Source organism: Cnephaeus nilssonii (assembly GCF_951640355.1).
Source record: "Cnephaeus nilssonii genome assembly, chromosome: 20".
Taxonomy (NCBI): Eukaryota; Metazoa; Chordata; class Mammalia; order Chiroptera; family Vespertilionidae; genus Cnephaeus; species Cnephaeus nilssonii.
In genome coordinates this window covers 46,916,939-46,937,387 of record NC_137091.1, presented here as the reverse complement: position 1 = coordinate 46,937,387, position 20,449 = coordinate 46,916,939, and the positions used below count along the sequence as shown (strand labels likewise).

The following is a 20,449-nucleotide window of genomic DNA, read 5'->3' as shown; positions in this document are numbered from 1 at the left end:
AGAGGCCCCTTCTGTTCCGCAGCACAGCCATGGCGCAGACGCTGAGCTTGCCATAAAGAATTATACAGCCGAAACTGGTTTGGCTCAGTGGATAGAGCGTCGGCCTGCGGACTGAAAGGTCCCAGGTTCGATTCCGGTCAAGGGCATGTACTTGGTTGCGGGCACATCCCCAGTAGGGGTTGTGCAAGAGGCAGCTGATCAATGTTTCTCTATCATCGATGTTTCTAGCTCTCTATCCGTCTCTCTTCCTCTCTGTAAAAAATCAATAAAATATATTAAAAGAAAAAGAATTATACAAAAATGGTTGAACCAGTTTTATTAGAAATAACAAAATATTCATAAAAATGGACAAACTGTTGGTGATATATTCAAAGGTAAGAATATTTATCAGGAAAAAATGTTACTAATATATCTTTACTAAATCTCAAAGTCTTTATGAAACATAAAGCAAAAAAATACTTAGAAATAGCAAAGTGATCTATTAAAATGGGATGTAAAGCAATGGTTAACAGGAAAGCTGTGAAGAACAGGGCAGATTAAAAAGGTCACGAAGCAAGTTCACAGTGACCGATATGGTCAGTGTTATGAGTAAAACGATGGTTTCAGTTTCATGCACACGTTAAGATTTATGAAATACTATACTCAACACACGTACTTTACTCATCATAGCTTTTAAAAATGGTTGCAGATAAAGTGTGTATGTTCAACTCTATTGGAAAAATAGGTTTGGCAAATCTATATTCAATCCACCTTCTTTTTTTTTTTTCTTTTTTTTTTTTCTTTTTTTTTTAAGGGAGGAGATAGTAAACCAGCAAGGACAGGTATTCCCTAAATTCTTTTTTTTTTTTAATATATTTTATTGATTTTTTACAGAGAGGAAGAGAGAGGGATAAAGAGTTAGAAACATCGATGAGAGAGAAACATCGACCAGCTGCCTCCTGCACACCCCCCACTGGGGATGTGCCCGCAACCAAGGCACATGCCCCTGACCGGAATCGAACCCGGGACCCCCGAGTCCGCAGGCCGACGCTCTATCCACTGAGCCAAACCGGCTCCGGCTTTCAATCCACCTTCTTATTCCCTCTGGGCGAGTCTCACCTCAGTAACAGAAAATATAACACTGGAGAATTTTCACCCAAACCAACAGGAATACTGGCTGGGTCATAAAAGCCACATCCCTGGATTAAAGACACCAATGGTTCTGAGGTGAACATCTGAGAGGGTACAGAAATCCACAAAACCTCATGCTTATATTCAATGACAGTGACTGTGTCCACAGATGGTAAACATGCCTGGAGATCCTCAGGTCTGTGTACACATCACTTCTGTTGATTTTCCTCAGAAACATTCCTAGATCACGTTTAGCTGAGGAACGTTCCATCTAAAGGGCTACAGTCTTGGCCAAAATCCATTAGGCCAGTGTTTCTGCATTGAAAAGGGTTTCCCCTAAATGCCATGGGCTTCTAACCAGTGACCATCACCCATGTAAGGCCCTCTATAAAACGTGAGCAAGAGATTCCCTGAAATGTACTGCATCCACTGAAAATAAGAAAAATATTCATGCTGCAAGAAGACATACTTGAGGTTGTCACAACAACGCACTCTTTGGAGTGATCTCTGTCTCACAGCATCCATCTGCACATGAGGACTACAGACCACAGTGTTTCCTAGGAAAATACAGGCAGCAATGTAAATTAGGCAAAAACTGCTAAGGTAATTTCTGTGCCATACTTTTCTCTCAAGGGCAAAGAATGTTTGAGGCCCCATAGAAGTTTTTTACTTTGGGAACTTAGAGTCAACCGTGCAAGTCAAGGCCTCCACCATGTCCTCCATCTGCTTCATCTGCCATTTCTGCCCCCGGCCCCTGAAGCTGACCAGGTCCTCGGAGGCCTCAGGCCTTGACCTGCAGCTTTGAACTTCCCATCAGCTCAGGGGGACCTGGGAGACACTCCCGAGGAAGGCTCTGCCTCCAGGGTGGAGACAGACCTTGAAGAGCTGCAGGGTAGTGCCTCTGGCTGGACCATCCCTGGTGATGGCGAGATGTCTGGGGACGGTCCCAGCAACTTCACCCTGCTCGGGAAGCTGGCCCTGGGAGGACTCTCAGTAGCATTCAGAAGGCCATGACGGGCCTTTGTGACATCCTATCCAGTGAAGAGCTAGACCACCCCGTGTGAGGACTGGACTGACAGTCTCTTGGAGCAGCTGGACAGTCAGTTCAGGATCTCAGTCTGACAGTCAGACCTACAAATGCTGTTTGGAGACCAGGGATGGATTAGGTGAGGACGCAAGGGAGACAATGGAACAGGAGCTGAAGGTCATGGAGCTGGAGGAAGTGAGGCTGGCCCAGGAGCTGGAGAAGAACCAAGACAGGGTAGCTGTGGCCCTGGAAGCAGGCCGAGCAGAGACGGAAATGCTGGAGCAGCAGGGAAGGCAGTACCACAGGGACCTCAGTGAACTGCAGTGGCAACAACTGGAACTGAAGGATGAGCTGTGGAGTGTGGAGGACCAGCTGCTGTACACCCAGACCCAGCTCACCTGGCTGGAAAAAACCAATGCCTTCAAGGCCGTGTTTGAGATCTGCTATGATGGCCCCTGGCCATCATCAATACCTTCAGGTTGGGTTGTGTCCCCACTGTCCTCGTGAGCTGGAGGGAGATCAACACAGCCTGGGGGCACACAGCTTTGCTGCTCATGGCCTTGTCTAACACAGTGGTCTACAGTTTCAGAGGTAGCAGCTCATCACCCACGGAGACCACTCCTACCTGCAGTCACTGACAGAGGACCCCGGGGAGCTGCCCTTGTTCTGCACCGGGGTAAAAGCTCTCTCTTGGACAACAAGTTTGACTAGACCATGGCGGCCTTCCTGGACTGCATGCAGCAGTTCAATGAGGAGGCCAAGAAGGGCGAGCCAGCTCTCTGCATGCCCTACATCAGGGGTCCTCAAACTTTTTAAACAGGGAGCCAGTTCACTGTCCCTCAGACCGTTGGAGGTCCGGACTATAGTTTAAAAAAACAACAACTATGAACAAATTTCTATGCACACTGCATAGATCTTATTTTGAAGTAAAAAAACAAAACGGGCCGAAACCGGTTTGGCTCAGTGGATAGAGCCTCGGCCTGCGGACTCAAGGGTCCCAGGTTCGATTCCGGTCAGGGGCATGTACCTTGTACATCCCCTGGGGGGGTGTGCAGGAGGTGGCTAATCGATGTTTCTCTCTCATCAATGTTTCTAGCTCTCTACCCCTCTCCCTATGGACTGAAGGGTCCCAGGTTCGATTCCGGTCAAGGGCATGTGCCTTGGTTGCGGGCACTTCCCCAGTGGGGGGCGTGCAGGAGGCAGCTGATTGATGTTTCTGACTCTATCCCTCTCTCTTCTTCTCTGTAAAAAAATTAATATTTTTTTAAAAAAGCCACATCCCTGAATTATGAATATCTTTATCTTTCTTTTTCTGCCAGAGCACCAATGGCTGTGATATGAACATCAGGGAGGCTACAGAAAACCACAAAACCTCCTGATTATATCCAATGACAATGATTGTGTCCACAGAAGATAAACATGCCGGAAGGTCCACGGATCTGTAGCTTTTTACACCAAAAAATAAAAATAAAAATCCTAGCTGCATGTTTAGATGAGGAATATTCCATCTAATGAGCTGCAGTCCCCTCCAATACCAATTATGCCAGTGGTTCTGCAGTGAAATGATTTCCCTAACTGTGAAGGTCCTCAAACCAGAGACCATCACCCATGGAATTGTAGGCATTAGGGCACATGGCCCTCTGCAAGACCCAGGCAAGAGATTCCCTTCAAATGTATTGGCATTCCTTGGAAACAAGAAAAAAATTCACGCTGCTCCCAGGCATACTCACAGCTACACACTCATTGCAGCATCCATCTTCACATGAGGACTACAGAGTCCACAGTGTTTCCCAGGAAAATACAGGCAGCAATGTAAATTGGACAAAAACTGCTGAGCTAATTTCTGCACCAAACATTTCCCTCAAAGGCAAAGAATGTTTGAGACCTATAAACGTTTTGCACCTCATAGTACTTGGAGAGCCAAGATCTCCTTAAAAACTGCCCCACACAGTAAACAGAACACCCAAGATTAAAGACTTAGACATGACACTGGCATTTCTTGCATTGATGACTTACACATTCAAAGATTCATCACTGGCATTCTAGGGAAAGCATGTGCCTATATCTGGCAGTCTTTCTGCAGTATTTTATTTCTGGGCCAACACTAAGCCAAGGCTACATGCCAACTCATGAGAGTGAAAAGAATGAAGACCTCCTAAGGGCTCAGGTATTCCTAATTTTCTCCAACAAATCAGACAACAGAGTTAGCTTCCCAGTGCACATGAGTATGGTGATCAATGCCAACTGTGGGGAACTTACGGGTGGTACAGATGAAATACCTTCAGCAACAGTTGCAGTGACAGATCTGTCAAGATATCTTGGTATGCCGAAACCGGTTTGGCTCAGTGGATAGAGCATCGGCCTTTGGACTCAAGGGTCCCAGGTTCGATTCCGGTCAAGGGCATGTACCTTGGTTGCGGGCACATCCCCAGTAGGGGGTGTGCAAGAGGCAGCTGATCGATGTTTCTCTCTCATTGATGTTTCTAACTCTCTATCCCTCTCTCTTCCTCTCTGTAAAAAATCAATAAAATATATTAAAAAAAAAAAAAAGATATCTTGGTATCTAAGATGAAATAGCCCTAGTTGGTTTTACTCAGTGGATAGAACTACAGCTTTCAGATGGAAGGGTCCTGGGTTGGATTCCAATCAAGCGCAAATGCCCAGGTTGTGGGCATGATACCATGTAGGGTAAGTTTAAGAGGCAGCCAATAAATGATTCTCTCTCATCATTGATGTTTCTATCTTTGCTTTTCCCTTTCTCTCTGAAATCAATAAAAATATTTTTAAAAAGTGCAAAATAGATACATACACTTCCAGAATAAAAAAATAATAATAACAACACTTATGGGAACTTTCAATAATGTCTGTGTTTAAATATATGTGATTCAATTCAGATTAATGAGATTTCACAAATTTTTCCATATTGTTAAGACCTAACTAAAAAAGTATTATTTTCTACACGTAAGAAATTTTTCACATGTGAATTCATATGTGCAAAGCAAATATAGACCATTGGCTGAAAGATTCCTCACATTAATTGCACACATAAGGCCTTTATCCAGAGTGAACTCTCTGATGATTACGAAGGCCACCCCTACTGGAAAAAGATTTACCACATTCCCTGCACTTATAAGGCTTTTCTCCAGTGTGAACTCTCTGATGTTCACGGAGGCCATTTCTACGGGTAAAAGATTTCCTACATTCACTGCATTCATAAGGCCTTTCTCCAGTGTGAACTCTCTGGTGATCATGGAGACTATCTGACCTGGTGAAACACTTCCCACATTCACTGCATTTATAAGGCCTTTCTCCAGTGTGAATTCTCTGATTACAATTAGGGTGAGTGCTAGTAATTAAAGATTTCCCACATTCACTGCACTGATAAGGCCTTTCTCCAGTGTGAACTCTCTGATGACAACGAAGTTGAGTGCTAGTGATAAAAGATTTCCCACATTCCCTACAATGATAAGGCCTTTCTCCAGTGTGAGAACGTTGATGATTACGGAGTGTACTGCTACTGGTAAAAGATTTCCCACATTCAGTGCACTGATAAGGCCTTTCTCCAGTGTGAACTCTCTGATGACAACGAAGGTCAGTACTTGTGATAAAAGATTTCCCACATTCACTGCAATGATAAGGCCTTTCTCCAGTGTGCACTCTCTGATGACGACAAAGTTTAGTGCTACTAGTAAAAGCTTTCTCACATTCACTGCATTTATAAGGCTTTTCTCCAGTGTGAACCCTCTGATGACAATGAAGGTTACTGCTATCAGTAAAAGATTTCCCACATTCATTGCACTTATAAGGTCTTTCTCCAGTATGAAATCTCTGATGTCGACAAAAATCAGTGCTATTGGTAAAAGCTTTCCCACATTCACTGCATTTATAAGGTTTTTCTCCAGTGTGAACTCTCTGATGACAACGAAGGTTACTGCTAGTGGTAAAAGATTTCCCACATTCACTGCACTGATAACGGCTTTCTCCAGTATGAATTCTCTGATGACAACAAAAGGCAGTGCTAGTGGTAAAAGATTTTCCACACTCACTGCACTCATAAGGCCTTTCTCCAGTGTGAAGTCTCTGATGACGACAAAGGTTTTGCATTCTAGTAAAAGCTTTCCCACATTCACTGCATTTATAAGGCTTTTCTCCTGTGTGAACTCTCTGATGACAATGAAGGTTACTGCTAGTGATAAAAGATTTTCCACATTCACTGCACTCATAAGGCCGTTCTCCAGTGTGAAGTCTTTGATGATGACAAAGGCTTTGCATTGTGGTAAAAGCTTTCCCACACTCACTGCATTGATAAGGCTTTTCTCCATTGTGAACCCTCTGATGACAACGAAGGTTACTGCTAGTGGTAAAAGATTTCCCACATTCAGTGCATTTATAAGGCTTTTCTACAGTGTCAACTGTCTGATGATAATGAAGATGACTGCTACTAATAAAAGATTTCACAAATTTACTGCACTCATAAGACCTTTCTCTTGTGTGAAGTCTCTGATAATGAAAGCTAGAACACTTGGTAAAATATTTTCCATATTCACAGCAAACAAAACACCCACTTCCAGCATGGATACCCTGGTCTTGAATAAATGTGTTGTTGCAGCCAATGTCTTCTTCACATTCTTTTCTGATGTAGTAATCTTTTCTCCTTTGAAATGTCACCCCACGGTTCAAAATATCATTTGGCCTTTCCCTGGTCTGCGTAGTCTCTTGGTGGACATGTCCTGACCCAGTAAGGAAGCCCTGCCCAAGCTTCCCCCAGGTAAAATGATTCTGGGACACGTTGAAATTGCAGCCATTTGTAAGTGAGATCCTGTCTACATCTCTAATGAAAGTCTTCTCTCTCACATGCTGGTGAAATTTTTTTCTGAAAAAGAACTGTTTTGCACATGCCCCACACCTCAACAGTATCTGTCCATGTTGTGTTCCCTGCAGCTCAGTTAATTGGAAAATGTTTCCCAGAACTAGTCCACAACTCTCACTGTGACTCTTCTGGGAAGACAAGGCTAACTTGGGATTCCTTGTCTGTGACACTCTTACAGAAACATTCTGTTCAGTCGGTACCTCCACATTCTCTGCTCCACAGCAGCAACCTGAACAAAAAGAAAGGCTGGTGAGGTACATGTTGACCTTATGAAAACAGACTATCTTCACCACAAATGTTTATCTGTCATGACTAGATATGATTCCAAAGAATGATTTTCAAGACAAGTGATGTTGACTCTGAGGAAATGTGTTTTATACAGTACTAGAGGCCCAGTGCACGAATTCGTGTACCAGTGGGTCCCTCGGCCTGGCCTGCAGGATTGGGTCAAAACCGGCTCTACGACATTCCCCAAGGGGTCCTGCATTGCAAGAGGGTGCAGGCCAGGGGGGACCAGTGCATGATTGGGGCCGGGGATAGATGCAGGAGGTTGGCCAGCTGGGGATGAACCGTGAAAGGGCTCCAGGGCATGTCCGGCCCATCTCACTCAGTCCTGATGGGCTGGACACCAGCAGCAAGCTAACTTACCAGTCAGAGCATCTGCCTCCTGGTGATCAGTGCACGTCATAGCAACTGGTCGACTGAATGCCCGGGTGGTCAGTGCACATCATAGCGAGGGGTTGAGCGGCCTTAGCATATCATTAGCATATTATGCTTTGATTAGTTGAACAGCCGACCAGTTGACCAGACAGTTAGCGTATTACGCTTTTATTTATAGCATTTGGCCCCAAAGGTCAATCAATGGTGAAAATCTCAGCAAGGGAGGGACAGAAGCATAGGATGGGACACAAAGAAGAGAGGAAGGGTCTGCTCCTTGTTCCTCCCCAAATGGCTTCCTTTAGGGCCTTTCATGCTGGTGACTTGAGTCTGTGTAGAATAATTTGAATGTGCTCAAACCTAAAAATCAATTGTATTAGAGCACATAATGTTCAACGTCAGTGTAATAACACATGTGCACTCTAAGGCTCCTCAGGCATGGACCAATGTTGCAGTGCAGTAAAGAGAGACCTATGTAAGAAGTAGAGTTGCAAAGTCTAGAGAAGTTGAGGTTATCTGTGGGCTGGGAATACAATTAGAAACGATTACTGTTAGAACTGAGTAGTTTTCAAAGTACCAACAATAAGCAAGGAGAAGTAGAATGGGTGAGGAATGGGCAGTGATAATAAAGAGAGCTCGACTCCCACTGGAAGTGGAAGAGCAACTCAAGAAGAAATGTTTCACTCTGCTTTGCTACCATGATCCTAATTCCGATTCAGATCATGAAACCCTGAAGGCAGCAAAGGTATGAAAACTGGCAGAGATCCTGGTGAGTGAGAAGCAGCAGTGCCAGGATGCCAAGATCCAGCAGAAGGAGCAGGTGGTGCTGCTGGAGAAGAAGAGAGATACCTACTCCCAGGTGCTTCTCCGCTGCCATGCCTTACTGCACAGATTGCTGAAGACTCAGTCTGAACTAGACCGCATCAATACCCAGTACCTGGAGATCAAGTGTAGTGCCATGATCCTTAAGCTGAGGATGGAAGAGCTAAAGATTTTGTCTGACACTGACACTGCTGAGAAAGTAGAAGTTCATCATCTCATTAGGGACCATTGGAGGGGGCCATTCGGCTACAAAAACAGGACATGGAGCCAAAACCAATTTGGCTCAGTGGAGAGAGCGTCGGGCTGCGGACTGAAGGGTCCCAGGTTCGATTCTGGTCAGGAGCATGTACCTTGGTTGCGGGCACATCCCCAGTGGGGGGTGTGCAGGAGGCAGCTGATCGATGTTTCTTACTCTCTATCCCTCTCCCTTCCTCTCTGTAAAAATTCAATAAAATATTTTTTTTAAAAAAAATTATAAACAAACAAACAAAAAAACACAGGACATGGAGAAGTCCCAACAAGTCCTAAACAGCTATGAGGTCCTTGGGGAGGAGTTTGACAAGCTGGTAAAAGAGTACACCCAACTCAAGCTGACAACTGAGAACAGGCGTTGGGCACTCCAGGAGTTCAACAAAGCCTACCACTGAATGTTGGCCAGCCAGGAGGCATGGCTTGTGCATTGGCACTGCTTCCTCTTCCTGCTAAAAAGACCACCTCCGCCTGGGACCATCTTCACTCAGGGAGTGTGGGGACACTTGCTCGAAACACTGCAGTCATTTAGGCACCCTCCTTGTTTACAACGACTGAATCTCTTCCGGACAATGTAGCCGATTTATATAAATTTATGTACAGCTATTTTTCAGTGTTGGCCCTGTATTGTATTTGATTATCTCCTGAATAAAGTGATAATATTGAAAAAAAATTAAAACTGGTAAAAATATCAAAGTTGACATTGTGTACGTCAATACATATACAACATGAAAAGATTTGAATTGTCACATCAAAATGCTATAAAAGAGTGTGTGGTGAAGAGTCCAAGGGCAGAAGTTTTATATGCAACTGAAGGTGTTATCAAGATAAAATAGACTGCAAAGGGTATAACTTGCTTTATGAAAGTCTCTTGGAAATCACAAACAAACACTACGTAATATATATACAAAAGAGAAAGGGGTCAAATCATACAAAGTCATCAAATCACAAAGGACGACCATAAGATAGGAAGACAAAGGAACTACAAAAGAGCCAGAAACCAGTGAAGAAGTGGCAATAGTTGCTCCTTAAACAAATTCTTCATTTAAAATATATAGTCACTGAAGACATAAAAAAACCAAAAAGCAGTCACAATATAGCATGTCAAACTCTTGGCCCATGGGCCATATGCTGCCCATAATGAATTTTTTTTTGGCCCAGCCAATATAATGGTATGTAAGAAACATGTTTTTTGGTTTTTTTTTTAATATATTTTATTGATTTTTTACAGAGAGGAAGAGAGAGGGATAGAGAGTTAGAAACATCAATGAGAGAGAAACATCGATCAGCTGCATCCTGCACACCCTCTACTGGGGATGTGCCCGAAACCAAGGTACATGCCCTTGACCGGAATCGAACCTGGGACCCTTGAGTCCACAGGCCGACGCTCTATCCACTGAGCCAAACCGGTTTCGGCAAGAAACGTTTTAATTTAAAAATTTTGTAACTTAATTTTTACATAATTATTAATAACAAACTACAATGTTTGGTAATGACTGATTACTATAATCATGTTGCATTTTAAACATAGTAATCCCTATTTTGTAAAACTGCTGTTTAAAATTCTCTATTTTGTTTTATTTTTATTTTTTTATTATTTTTTAAAATACATATTTTATTGATTTTTTACAGAGAGGAAGAGAGAGGGATAGAGAATTAGAAACATTGATGAGAGAGAAACATTGATCAGCTGCCTCCTGCACACCTCTCACTGGGGATGTGCCTGCAACCACGGTACATGCCCTTGACTGGAATGGAACCTGGGACCTTTCAGTCCGCAGGCCGACGCTCAATCCACTGAGCCAAACCGGTTAGGGCGAAATTCTCTGCTATTTTAGATGGTCCCTTGTTCTATGAGTCAACTCTGCTATTCTTAGATGGGCTCTTATTCTGTGAATTAACTCTGCTTATTAAGTTTCTGTAAACATATGCTTTCTAGCTTACTTGAATAATAGGGAATTAGATAAACTTAGCTGTCTGACCTTGTAGGCTAGGGACTGATATTCCCATACTCTCATGCCAGGTGTTTTAGTTATCTGAATAGAACTGTGTCGTACTCAAGGTTACAGGCTTCCTGCAACATATCTAATAAGCATACATGGGACTCTTTGAAAACTTGCAAAGATCCGGAAACTCCATATTTGGGAGACAAAGGGACTGGGGGGGAGGGGTTTAAAGGGAGAACTTCCTACATCTTGCTTTGCTCAGTCTTCGGAATCAGTCTGGGCCCGCTAGCGTAATAAAAGACTCCAAATTAATTGGCTCACTAAGGTGTCTTCTGTAAAGCTCACTGATTTACAATGTAACACATTCATTTCCCTTACACATCTTACACGCAGGTGTACCATTTCTCTACACTAATACTAGCAGCAAATATTTTAGCAGCCGATTGCCACGCCATTAGTCTTGTACTGACTTGTTTGGTGTGTGCAACAGGAAATATTTCTCTTTCGGAGAACAAGAAAAATAGGTTTAATTGTGTTACACTTATTAATTTGTGCAGTTACTCAGTCTGGTAAGTTAATGTTCAAGAAAAAAATATCAATTTTTATTAAAATATTCTATTATTTTGTTAACGATTACTCATTTATTTCAGCCCTTTGGATTCAGCATGTCAATATTGAAATAGACCTTCGTTTCTATGAAAATTGTAGCTTTTGTTTTCTTGTGGCCCACATAAACTTAAACCTTGTTTATTTGGCCCATGTTAGCCTTTGAGTTTGACATTCTTGCAATATAGGCTGCCTACAAGAGACACTATACCTTTTTGAACTCAAACAGGCAAGGGAAAAAACTTGCAAAAAATATTCCATGCAAATGAAACCAAAACTGGGCAGGAGTCGTGAAAACTGTACCAGAGAAAATAAATCTCCTCAAAAACTGTTACAAGAAACAAAAGCCATCATAAAATAATAAATCAGTCAATTCATCAACAGGATAACAATTTAAGTATTATCCACTCAACAACATAGCAACTAAGTATAATACACACCTAATAGCACATCTGAAGGCAGAAAATAAACACACCCAATATTAGTATGCAAATTGAACTCAAGCATGGTAGTCCCACCTTTGGAAAACTGCTGTTTAAAAATGCTGTTTGAACTACTCTGTTATTCTTAGACAGTCTCTTATTCTATAAAATATAACTTTGTTTTTTAGCTTGAATAATAGAGAAGATAAACTGTCTGACCTTGCAAGCTAGCCATCTAACATAAGGGGCTGATATGCTGATACTAATGCCAGGTGTCTGTATAGATATGACATGTACTCAAGGTTACAAGTTATCTGTATAGATATGGCAGGTGTTTGTTAGATATGATATATACTCAAGGTTATAAATTGTCTGTAAAAATAACTTACACAAGGACTAGAAAAGATACAAAAAGAGAATGCTTCCTCTTTTTGGTGTTCAGAATTTGACAGAGGTAATCTGCTCTGAACCTACGAGCAATAAAGATGACTCTTAATTAATTGGCTCATTAAGGCGTCTTGTCTAGCTCACTGATTTGCAATACAACAGAACAATGCCCCTTCAATAATAGGTAGACATCCCATACAAAAGCAGTAAGAATAATTGAAGTCTGACTAGACTCTAGAGAAAACAGAACTAAGAAATACAGAACATTCCAACCAAGTGCAGCAGGACACGCATTCTTGTCAAGCACACATGAAACATTCCCTAAGCAGGTCATATGTTAGGTCAGAAAATAGTCTCAAACCTTGAGAATAAATCACATCAAGTACCTTATATAGTCACAATGATGAAACTAGAAATCAGTCTTAGTTTCAATAAAGCTGGAAAATTCACAAGGATGTTCAAATTAAACACAGTCCTGAAGAATGAGTGGGTGAAAGAAAAAACAGAAAAGAGAACTCAAAAAATATATAGAGGCAAAGTGAATACAAGCACAATTTACCAAAGCTTATATATAAAATGCAGGAAATGCAATTCTGAGAGGAAATTTTAGAGTGATAGATTCCTACATTAAGAAAAAAAGATCTCGCCCTAGCCGGCTTGGCTCAGTGGATAGAGCGTCGGCCTTCGGACTGAAGGGTCCCAGGTTTGATTCGGGCCAAGGGCACATGCCTGGGTTGTGAGCTCGATCCCCAGTGGGGGGCGTGCAGGAGGCAGCCGATCAAAGATTCTCTCTCATCATTGATGTTTCTATCTCTCCTTCTCCCTTCCTCTCTGAAATCAATAAAGAAATATATTAAAAAAAAAAAAGATCTCAAATAAACAACCTAACCTTGCACCTCAGAAAACTAGAAACACAAGCAAGTAAACCTGAGGAGGATTAAAAATGCAGCAGAGTAAGTGGATGCTGCATGTACATGCTCCCAGGAACAAACTGAAATTACAACTAAAATACAGAAATACTACATGAATAAGCAACGGAAAACTTGCAAGAAAGAACCCTGACACCTGAAGACTGAAAGTGGAGACTGCATAGAGACTGGTAGGTGGGGTGGGGGTGCGAAAGGGCTGGCCAGGCAACCACAGACAGCAACTGAAGTCCTGGAGAGGTATCTCAGCTGTGGGGGTTGCCACTGAGAACTCTGGGATCTAATTCCTAAGCTGGGCCACCTAGCAGCATGCACCAGAACTGAGAAGGGTACCCACATAACATCTGGCTGTGAAAAGCAGTGGGGTGTTGCCTGCCAGGTGTTCCCTGTGGAGCCACCTACCTCGTGCTCCAGCAAAGGAAGGATGAAGTAGACTGGAGCTGTGAGGGCAGAAGCCAGGACTGGGGACTTGGGGGAGATAGAGCTCAGAAGGCAGACAACCTAAGTTTCCTGAGCTGAATCATTCCCTCACATCGGAGGACATCTTTCCCACATAGATATCTGCCTTATATCTATAAGGGGGGGAAGATAGGTGATTCACCCTATTGCAGTGGTTCTCAACCTTCCTAATGCCGTGACCCTTTAATACAATTCCTCATGTTGTGGTGACCCCCAACCATAAAATTATTTTCGTTGCTACTTCATAACTAATTTTGCTACTGTTATGAATCATAATGTAAATATCTGATATGCAGGATGTCTTAGGCGACCTCTGTGAAAGGTTGAAACCTCTGCTCTATTGGAAAACACCTTGCCCTGAGGCCACTTGAGAGATTAAAAATAACAATTAGCATCCAGGCAGTAGCAACTGCCCCACCCTGTTGAAAAAAAACTTGTCACACCTGAGGACGATTGCTTAGGGCAGTGGTTGGCAAACTCATTAGTCAAGAGAGCCAAATATCAACAGTACAACGATTGAAATTTCTTTTGAGAGACAAATTTCTTAAACTTAAACTTCTTCTAATACCACTGCTTCAAAATAGACTCGCCCAGGCCGTGGTATTTTGTGGAAGAGCCACACTCAAGGGGCCAAAGAGCCGCATGTGGCTCGCGAGCCGCAGTTTGCCGACCACGGACCTAAACCAAAAGACATGTTAAGTAGGAAAGGACAGTTTCTTCAATGAATGGTGCTGAGAAAATGGATTATTTACATGTAAAACAAACCTAGAGAACACTGATAAAAATTAGCTCAGGTTGCATGAAAGCATTACAGTCCTCTCTTAATACCTAAAAATCCTCAGGACAAAAACACAGAGAAAACACTTTGGAGATGTGTTTTGGACATGATTTTTCGGGTGTGACACCAAACACCAGGCAAAAAAATAAAACCAACAGTCGGGGCTACAACAAAGGAAAGAGCTACTTCTCCGCACAATAGCAATTAACACAATGAAATGAAAAGGCAATCTCCAGTGTTACAGAAAACCGAAGAAGAACAAAGCAATACCAGAGATGGAGTTACATTTATTACGCACGGGTCCAGAGGAAAATGTCTCTCAAATTCTGGGCCCCAACATGCAGGAATTCTCCCTTTTTATATGATTTTACCTTCTTTGTCTCCCAAATATGGGGTGTTTCCAGCCCCTTTTGCAAGTTCTTAAAGAACCCGTATGTGCTGAGCCTTGAGACCTCAACCAGAGGCCTAGCCTGGCGCCAGCACTGATAACCTTGTCTGGGGAAAGTTTAATGGCCTAGCTGAAGTGGGAGTAGTCTTAGCAAGGAAGAATTTACAGAAGCCAATTAGCAGGATTAAAATTTCAAACAGCAGCTGAAACCGGTTTGGCTCAGTGGATAGAGCGTTGGCCTGCGGACTGGAAGGCCCCGGGTTCGATTCCGGTCAAGGGCATGTATCTTGGTTGCGGGCACATCCCCAGTGGGGGGTGTGCAGGAGGCAGCTGATCGATGTTTCTCTCTCATCGATGTTTCTAACTTTCTATCTCTCGCCCTTCCTCTCTGTAAAAAATCAATAAAATACATTTTTAAAAAAATTTCAAACAGCAGTTTTCATATAAGATGGATGCTTCACCAGGAGGATGGGAGACGATACACTGAAAATCAGATGAACTTACGGAAGATATTGTGGATTTGGCTCAGATCAGCTAAGTAAAGCAAATATCAGCCCTGGCCGGTTAGCCTCCGTGGATAAAGCGTCAGCCTGCGGACCTTAAGGTTCCAGAATTGATGCAGGTCCACAGCGTGTACCTTGGCTGCCGGCTCCTCCCCACCCAACCCTGGTCATCAGGGCCTGTGCAGGAGGCAACCAATCGACCTGTTGCTCTCCACATCTATATTTGTCTTTTCCAATTACCCACTCTCTCTAAAACTCAATAGCAAAATATACTGAGGGAAGATTAAAAAACAAACAAATAAATAAACAAATAAGCTAATATCCAGATATAGAAAGAAGGTCACGTCATGTTAAAATTATAATGAAGGCTATGAAGAACGCTATGGTTTTATTGAAAAACAAAACAAAACAAAAAAAACAAACCTCTAAATAAATTCCTTAAAAATACTTTATCAATAAACTCAGGTAACCTACATCTGAGCCTGCCTGAAAAACAGCCACACTAGACTTCCTGAATGCAGAGTTGCGCAAAACATGGAATTTGTAAATAAAACAAGAATGTAATATTTGGGAAGAACAACTAGGCAAATGCAAAAAGCCATGTACCTTAATATATAAACTGGAAAAGGCATTCAAAAGACTCACTAGCCAAAAAATATTGTTAAAATTAGGACTAGGGATGTAGAGACTATTTAAAAAACACACAAAAAACACGTACAAATGACCAATAGGAATATTAAAAAAATGCTTTAACTCACTAGTCAAGGTGGAATCCATTAGGCCCTCTGACACACTACCAACCATAAAACCTTCCCTAAGAGTTCACTACAGCAGGTGTTGTGACTAAAGGGATAGAATAGAGCGGTGCAAACAAACCCACCCTGCCAACCACAGCAAGTACCCAGAAAACTGGAAAAATCAAGCAATGTGTACAGTCCACAGGTGAGGACAGAGTACCCCCTAGAGGTGAAGGGGTATAGGAAATGCAAAGCCAAGTCCCAGAAACCAGCCAGAGTGAGGGTCTTACCCAGAGAGGATAGAAGTTCAAAGTTCTCCAGCATCACATTCAGGTACAGCTGTCTCTGATCCTCATCAAGGAGGCTCCATTCCTCCCTGGAGAAGTACAGGGCAATGTCCTCAAAGGTCACGCCAACCTGTCAGAATTGAGATAATTGAAACCATAGTTGAAATTTTGAGAACTAGCAATCCTACTCCTTACACATCTTCCTCACCCTCAGCCTCCTCCAGGGCTCCCAGTTTAGTGTGGACACCAGGCCCTAATGCCAGTGCAGGCTGCTCTCTCCTCACAGTCCCATTACTCACTTTGACTGCCCTCAGCACAACACATGGGTTGGGAAGGGGGACAGCAGAGAAACATCATTGAAGCTCAGGATAATGCCTGCAGGGCCCCAGCCTTCCTGCCACGCAATACCACCGCCATCTCCCAGATCCTGCCTCCAAGACACAGCCAAACCTGAGCTTATGCTTCACCCTTTAGTCCCAGCACCAGGTCCCTGGAACCATCAGCTCACACTTCCTCCAGGTGTGCACACCACTGGGAAATGTCTACCTCCTTCCCATCTTCAGACCCCAGGTTCCCTCCCCCAACTCTGCCCCCTTCCTGCTCCACAGCACAGGACCTCTCAGGACCCACCCATGACCTTGGCCTATGGCATCCAGAGAGTGCTTGAGTGGTTTCAGAAGGATCTGGCCCAACCCCCGATTCCTGGTGGACCCCACAGCCTGGGGAGAGCAGGGCATGCGGCTCTGAAATCCTCCCTGCCCGTCTCTGATTTTTGCTTCCACCACACCACCCACATCCGCAGGGGAACCCCAGATGCAAGTCTCCCCTGTCCTCTCTGCCCTGCACTTGCTGTGTCCTCAGAGGCCACAACGGTCCTCTCTCCCCTCCGCCTTCCTCACGGTCCTCCAAGCGGGCCGGAACTGCAGGACCTGACGGGCGCCCACACCCGGGCTGTCCCGTTGGCTATCAGGAGGCGAGGAGGACCCGAAGGGACACGCACTCACCTCAGACCTGCAACTCAGCGCGGGCGCCGCCATTGCTCTCTGTGGGCTGAGCGGGGCGGGAGCAGCGGGAGAAGAGGCCGCCGCGGGAATGGCGGTCCCTGGTCCAGCCCCGGTGGCGACTCTGAGCTTCAATCCAACATGTGAGCTGTGTGCACCCCTGCAGGCGCCCACCATGGGCTGTGAGGCGGGGACCACCACTCTCCAGCCTTCCCCACGGGACTCGGCGACCAGGAACTCCTGACCGCCTGAGAATAAAACGGAGAGCAGACAAAACCCGCCAGGAGGCCTGCCGGTCCTGCCCTACAGAGGTGGCCAAGCGGAAACGTCTTTTCTGAGCCTCCATTGGCTGAGCCTGTTGTCATTCCACGCCCGGCTTTCTGGGTAATGTAGTTCCTACGCGCCAATGCCGGGATCCTGTATTTCCACAGTTCAATCCAGGACTGGATTTGAGGCATATAGCTGAGTATACACCAAGTATACTCAGGGTCCTCCAGCACCTTCAGCGGAGGTGATGTCTGGGGCAAGTTTGTTTCTGGGGCACCTGCGTGTCTTCCTTTAGCTGCTGGTTTTGCATATCTTTCTTCAGGATCTGGTCTTTCAGAATAACAGGCATTTTTTCTTTATTCAGGCCATTTGCCTTCAGGCCTTATGTCGCTGGGGAACGTTGCTCCTTTCTAACAAGAACTATGTTGCCTCCATTGAATCCACTAAGAAAAGTTAATGTCACAAAACAGACACTAATACTTCAGAGCATCTGCTTCTGATGCCATCAGCAGTGTCAGCTTGGCTTGGGCTGCAGTGAGGCTAGAGTCAAGTTGGATTCCATCTGATGCCGCTGGCTCTAATTATTCATCTATTGCAAACAATAGAGAACATGTTGAGGGCATCAAAGACATGAATTACAGGCTGAACCTCTGAGGGAAGGCAGGAAAAGTAAAAAAAAAAAAAAAAAAAAAACAGGAAAAAAATCCTTAGAGGATTAAACACACACACACACGCACACACACACACACACACACAGTCACCTGAGACTTGAGCATTTTCTTCTGTTCTCTGAAAGCAACAGGAAAGCTCTAAAAAAACACTTAAAAACACTTTATCACAAAACACTGGTAAGCAGCATCTGAGCCTGCTGGAAAAATAGCCACACTAGTCTTATTGAATGCACAGTTGCCAAAAACATGGAATTTGTAAATAAAAACAAAAATGCAATATTTGGGAAGCACAATTAAGCAAATGCAAAAAAATACCTTATTATGAACTAGAAAAAGTATTCAAAAGACTCATTAGCAAAAAAAAAAAAAGTTAAAAATAGGATAAGGACGTAGAGACTATTTTCAAAGCAAATACATACAAATCACAAACAGCAATAAAGCATATGCTTTTGGTCTCTACCCCAGTGGAATCCATTAGGCTCCCTGCCACACAGCCAACCACAAACCCTTCCCTGAGTTCGGTACAGCAGGTGTTGTGACTAAAGGGGCAGAAGGGAGCAGAGCAATCAAACCAACCCTTCCAACCACAGCAACTTCCCAGAAAACTGGAAACACCATGCAATGTGTACAGTCCCCAGGTGAGGACAGAGCACCCTGTAGAGGTCAGGGGCATGGGTAAATGCAAAGCCAAGTACTAGGAACCAACCAGAGTGAGGGTCTTACCCAGCGAGGATACAAGTTCAAAGTTCTCCAGCATCACATTCAGGTACAGCTGTCTCTGACCCTCATCAAGGAGGCTCCATTCCTTCCTGGAGAAGTACAGGGCAATGTCCTCAAAGGTCACGCCAACCTGTCAGAATGGAGACAACTGAAACCAGAGCTGTCTCTCTGAGAACCCCCACTCCTACTCCTTACACACCTTCCCCCCCTCAACCTCCTCCAGGGCACCCGGTTAGTGTGGACACCAGGCCCTAATGCCAGTGCAGGCTGCTCTCTCATCACAGTCCCATTACTCACTGGGATTGCCCTCAGCAGAGCAGCTGGGTTGGATGGGAAGGATTGAGGGAGGGGAGGGGAGAGAGCAATGCCATTTAAGGTCTGGGTGATGTCTGCAGGTCCCCAGCCTTCCCGCCAAGCAATTCCACCGCAGTCTCCTAGATCATGCCTCCAAGACACAGCCAAGCCTGGGTTTATGCTTCGCCTTTAAGTTCCCACACCAGGTCCCGGGGACCATCAGCTCACACTTCCTCCAGATGTGCACACCACTGGGTAACCTTTAACCCCTTCCCATCTTCAGACCCCACCTTCACTCCCTCAGCTCTGCCCCCTTCCTGCTCCAATGCCACTGGATCTCGCTGGACTCACCCATGAACTTGGCACATGGCATGTAGAGAAGCTTGTATTCCAGCCGGATCCAGGCCCACCCCCGGCCTCTGATGGACCCCACAGCCGGGAAAGCCCCAATGAGGCTGTGGCTCCTCCCTCCACTACACCTTCCTCACGGTCCTCCATGCAGACTGAATTGCAGGACTTGACAGGTGCCCTCCCCAGGCTGTGGTGTTCGGGGTGAGGAGGAGGTGAGGCCTGGGGGACTCGAACTCACCTCAGCGAAGCTCCTCAGCACGGGCGCCGCCATTGCACTCTGTGGGCTGAGGGTGGGGGTGGAGGGAAGAGCAGCGGGAGCAGCAGCCGCCCAGGGAATGGCGGTGCCTGTCCGAGGCCTGGCGTGGGTCCGGGTAGCGACTGGGAGCTTCAACCCCAAGTGTGAGCTGTGAGCGCCCTGCAGGCGCCCCCCATGGGCTGGAAGGCGGGGAACACCACTCTCCTGCCTTCTTCACTGGATTCTGGGACTAGGAAATCCTGACCTCCTAAAACAAAAATCTGAGAAGACAACTGCCTGCCAAGAGGATTAGCACCAGGGCTACAGAAGTGGCCAAAGGGAAATGCCTTCACTGAGCCTCCATTGGCTCAGCCTGGTGGCATTCCATGCAGTGCCTTCTGGGTAATGGAGTTCCTAGGCGCCAAGATCAGGATTCTGTATTTCCACAGTTGACTTGAGGAATGGATTTGGGGCCTTATAGCCCAAGAACACACCAAGTATACTATGTGTTCTCTAGCGCCTCCAGTGGAGGTGATTTCCAGGACAACCTTGTTTTTGATGCACCTGCAAGGCTTCCTTTAACTGGTGTTTGTGCTTATCTTCTCCAGGACATGCTCTGTCCCAAAGGCAGGCAGTGTTTCTTCATTCAGGACTTGGCTGTGTCTCCTTCAGACCAATTGTAGCTTGAAGAGGTTGCTCAAGTCTCTAACTCGATCTAACCTGCCTCCATTGAATC

General features: G+C 44.8%; 1 protein-coding gene and 1 pseudogene across 2 annotated transcripts; one reads left to right on the top strand and one right to left on the bottom strand.

The window, feature by feature from the left end:
* Positions 1–1,814: 1,814 nt before the first annotated feature.
* LOC307116573 (uncharacterized protein) lies at positions 1,815–17,449 on the bottom strand. Its single transcript, XM_079800652.1, has 3 exons — positions 17,179–17,449; positions 16,178–16,304; positions 1,815–7,236 (listed from the first exon to the last, which is right to left on the bottom strand). The coding sequence occupies exons 1-3, from the start codon at positions 17,350–17,352 to the stop codon at positions 5,192–5,194; spliced, it is 2,346 nt and encodes a 781-aa protein (XP_079656778.1). The 5' UTR covers positions 17,353–17,449; the 3' UTR covers positions 1,815–5,191.
* LOC307116586 (beclin-2-like) lies at positions 1,823–2,953 on the top strand (annotated as a pseudogene). Its single transcript has one exon. The product of its transcript is annotated as a beclin-2-like (transcript).
* Positions 17,450–20,449: the final 3,000 nt, after the last annotated feature.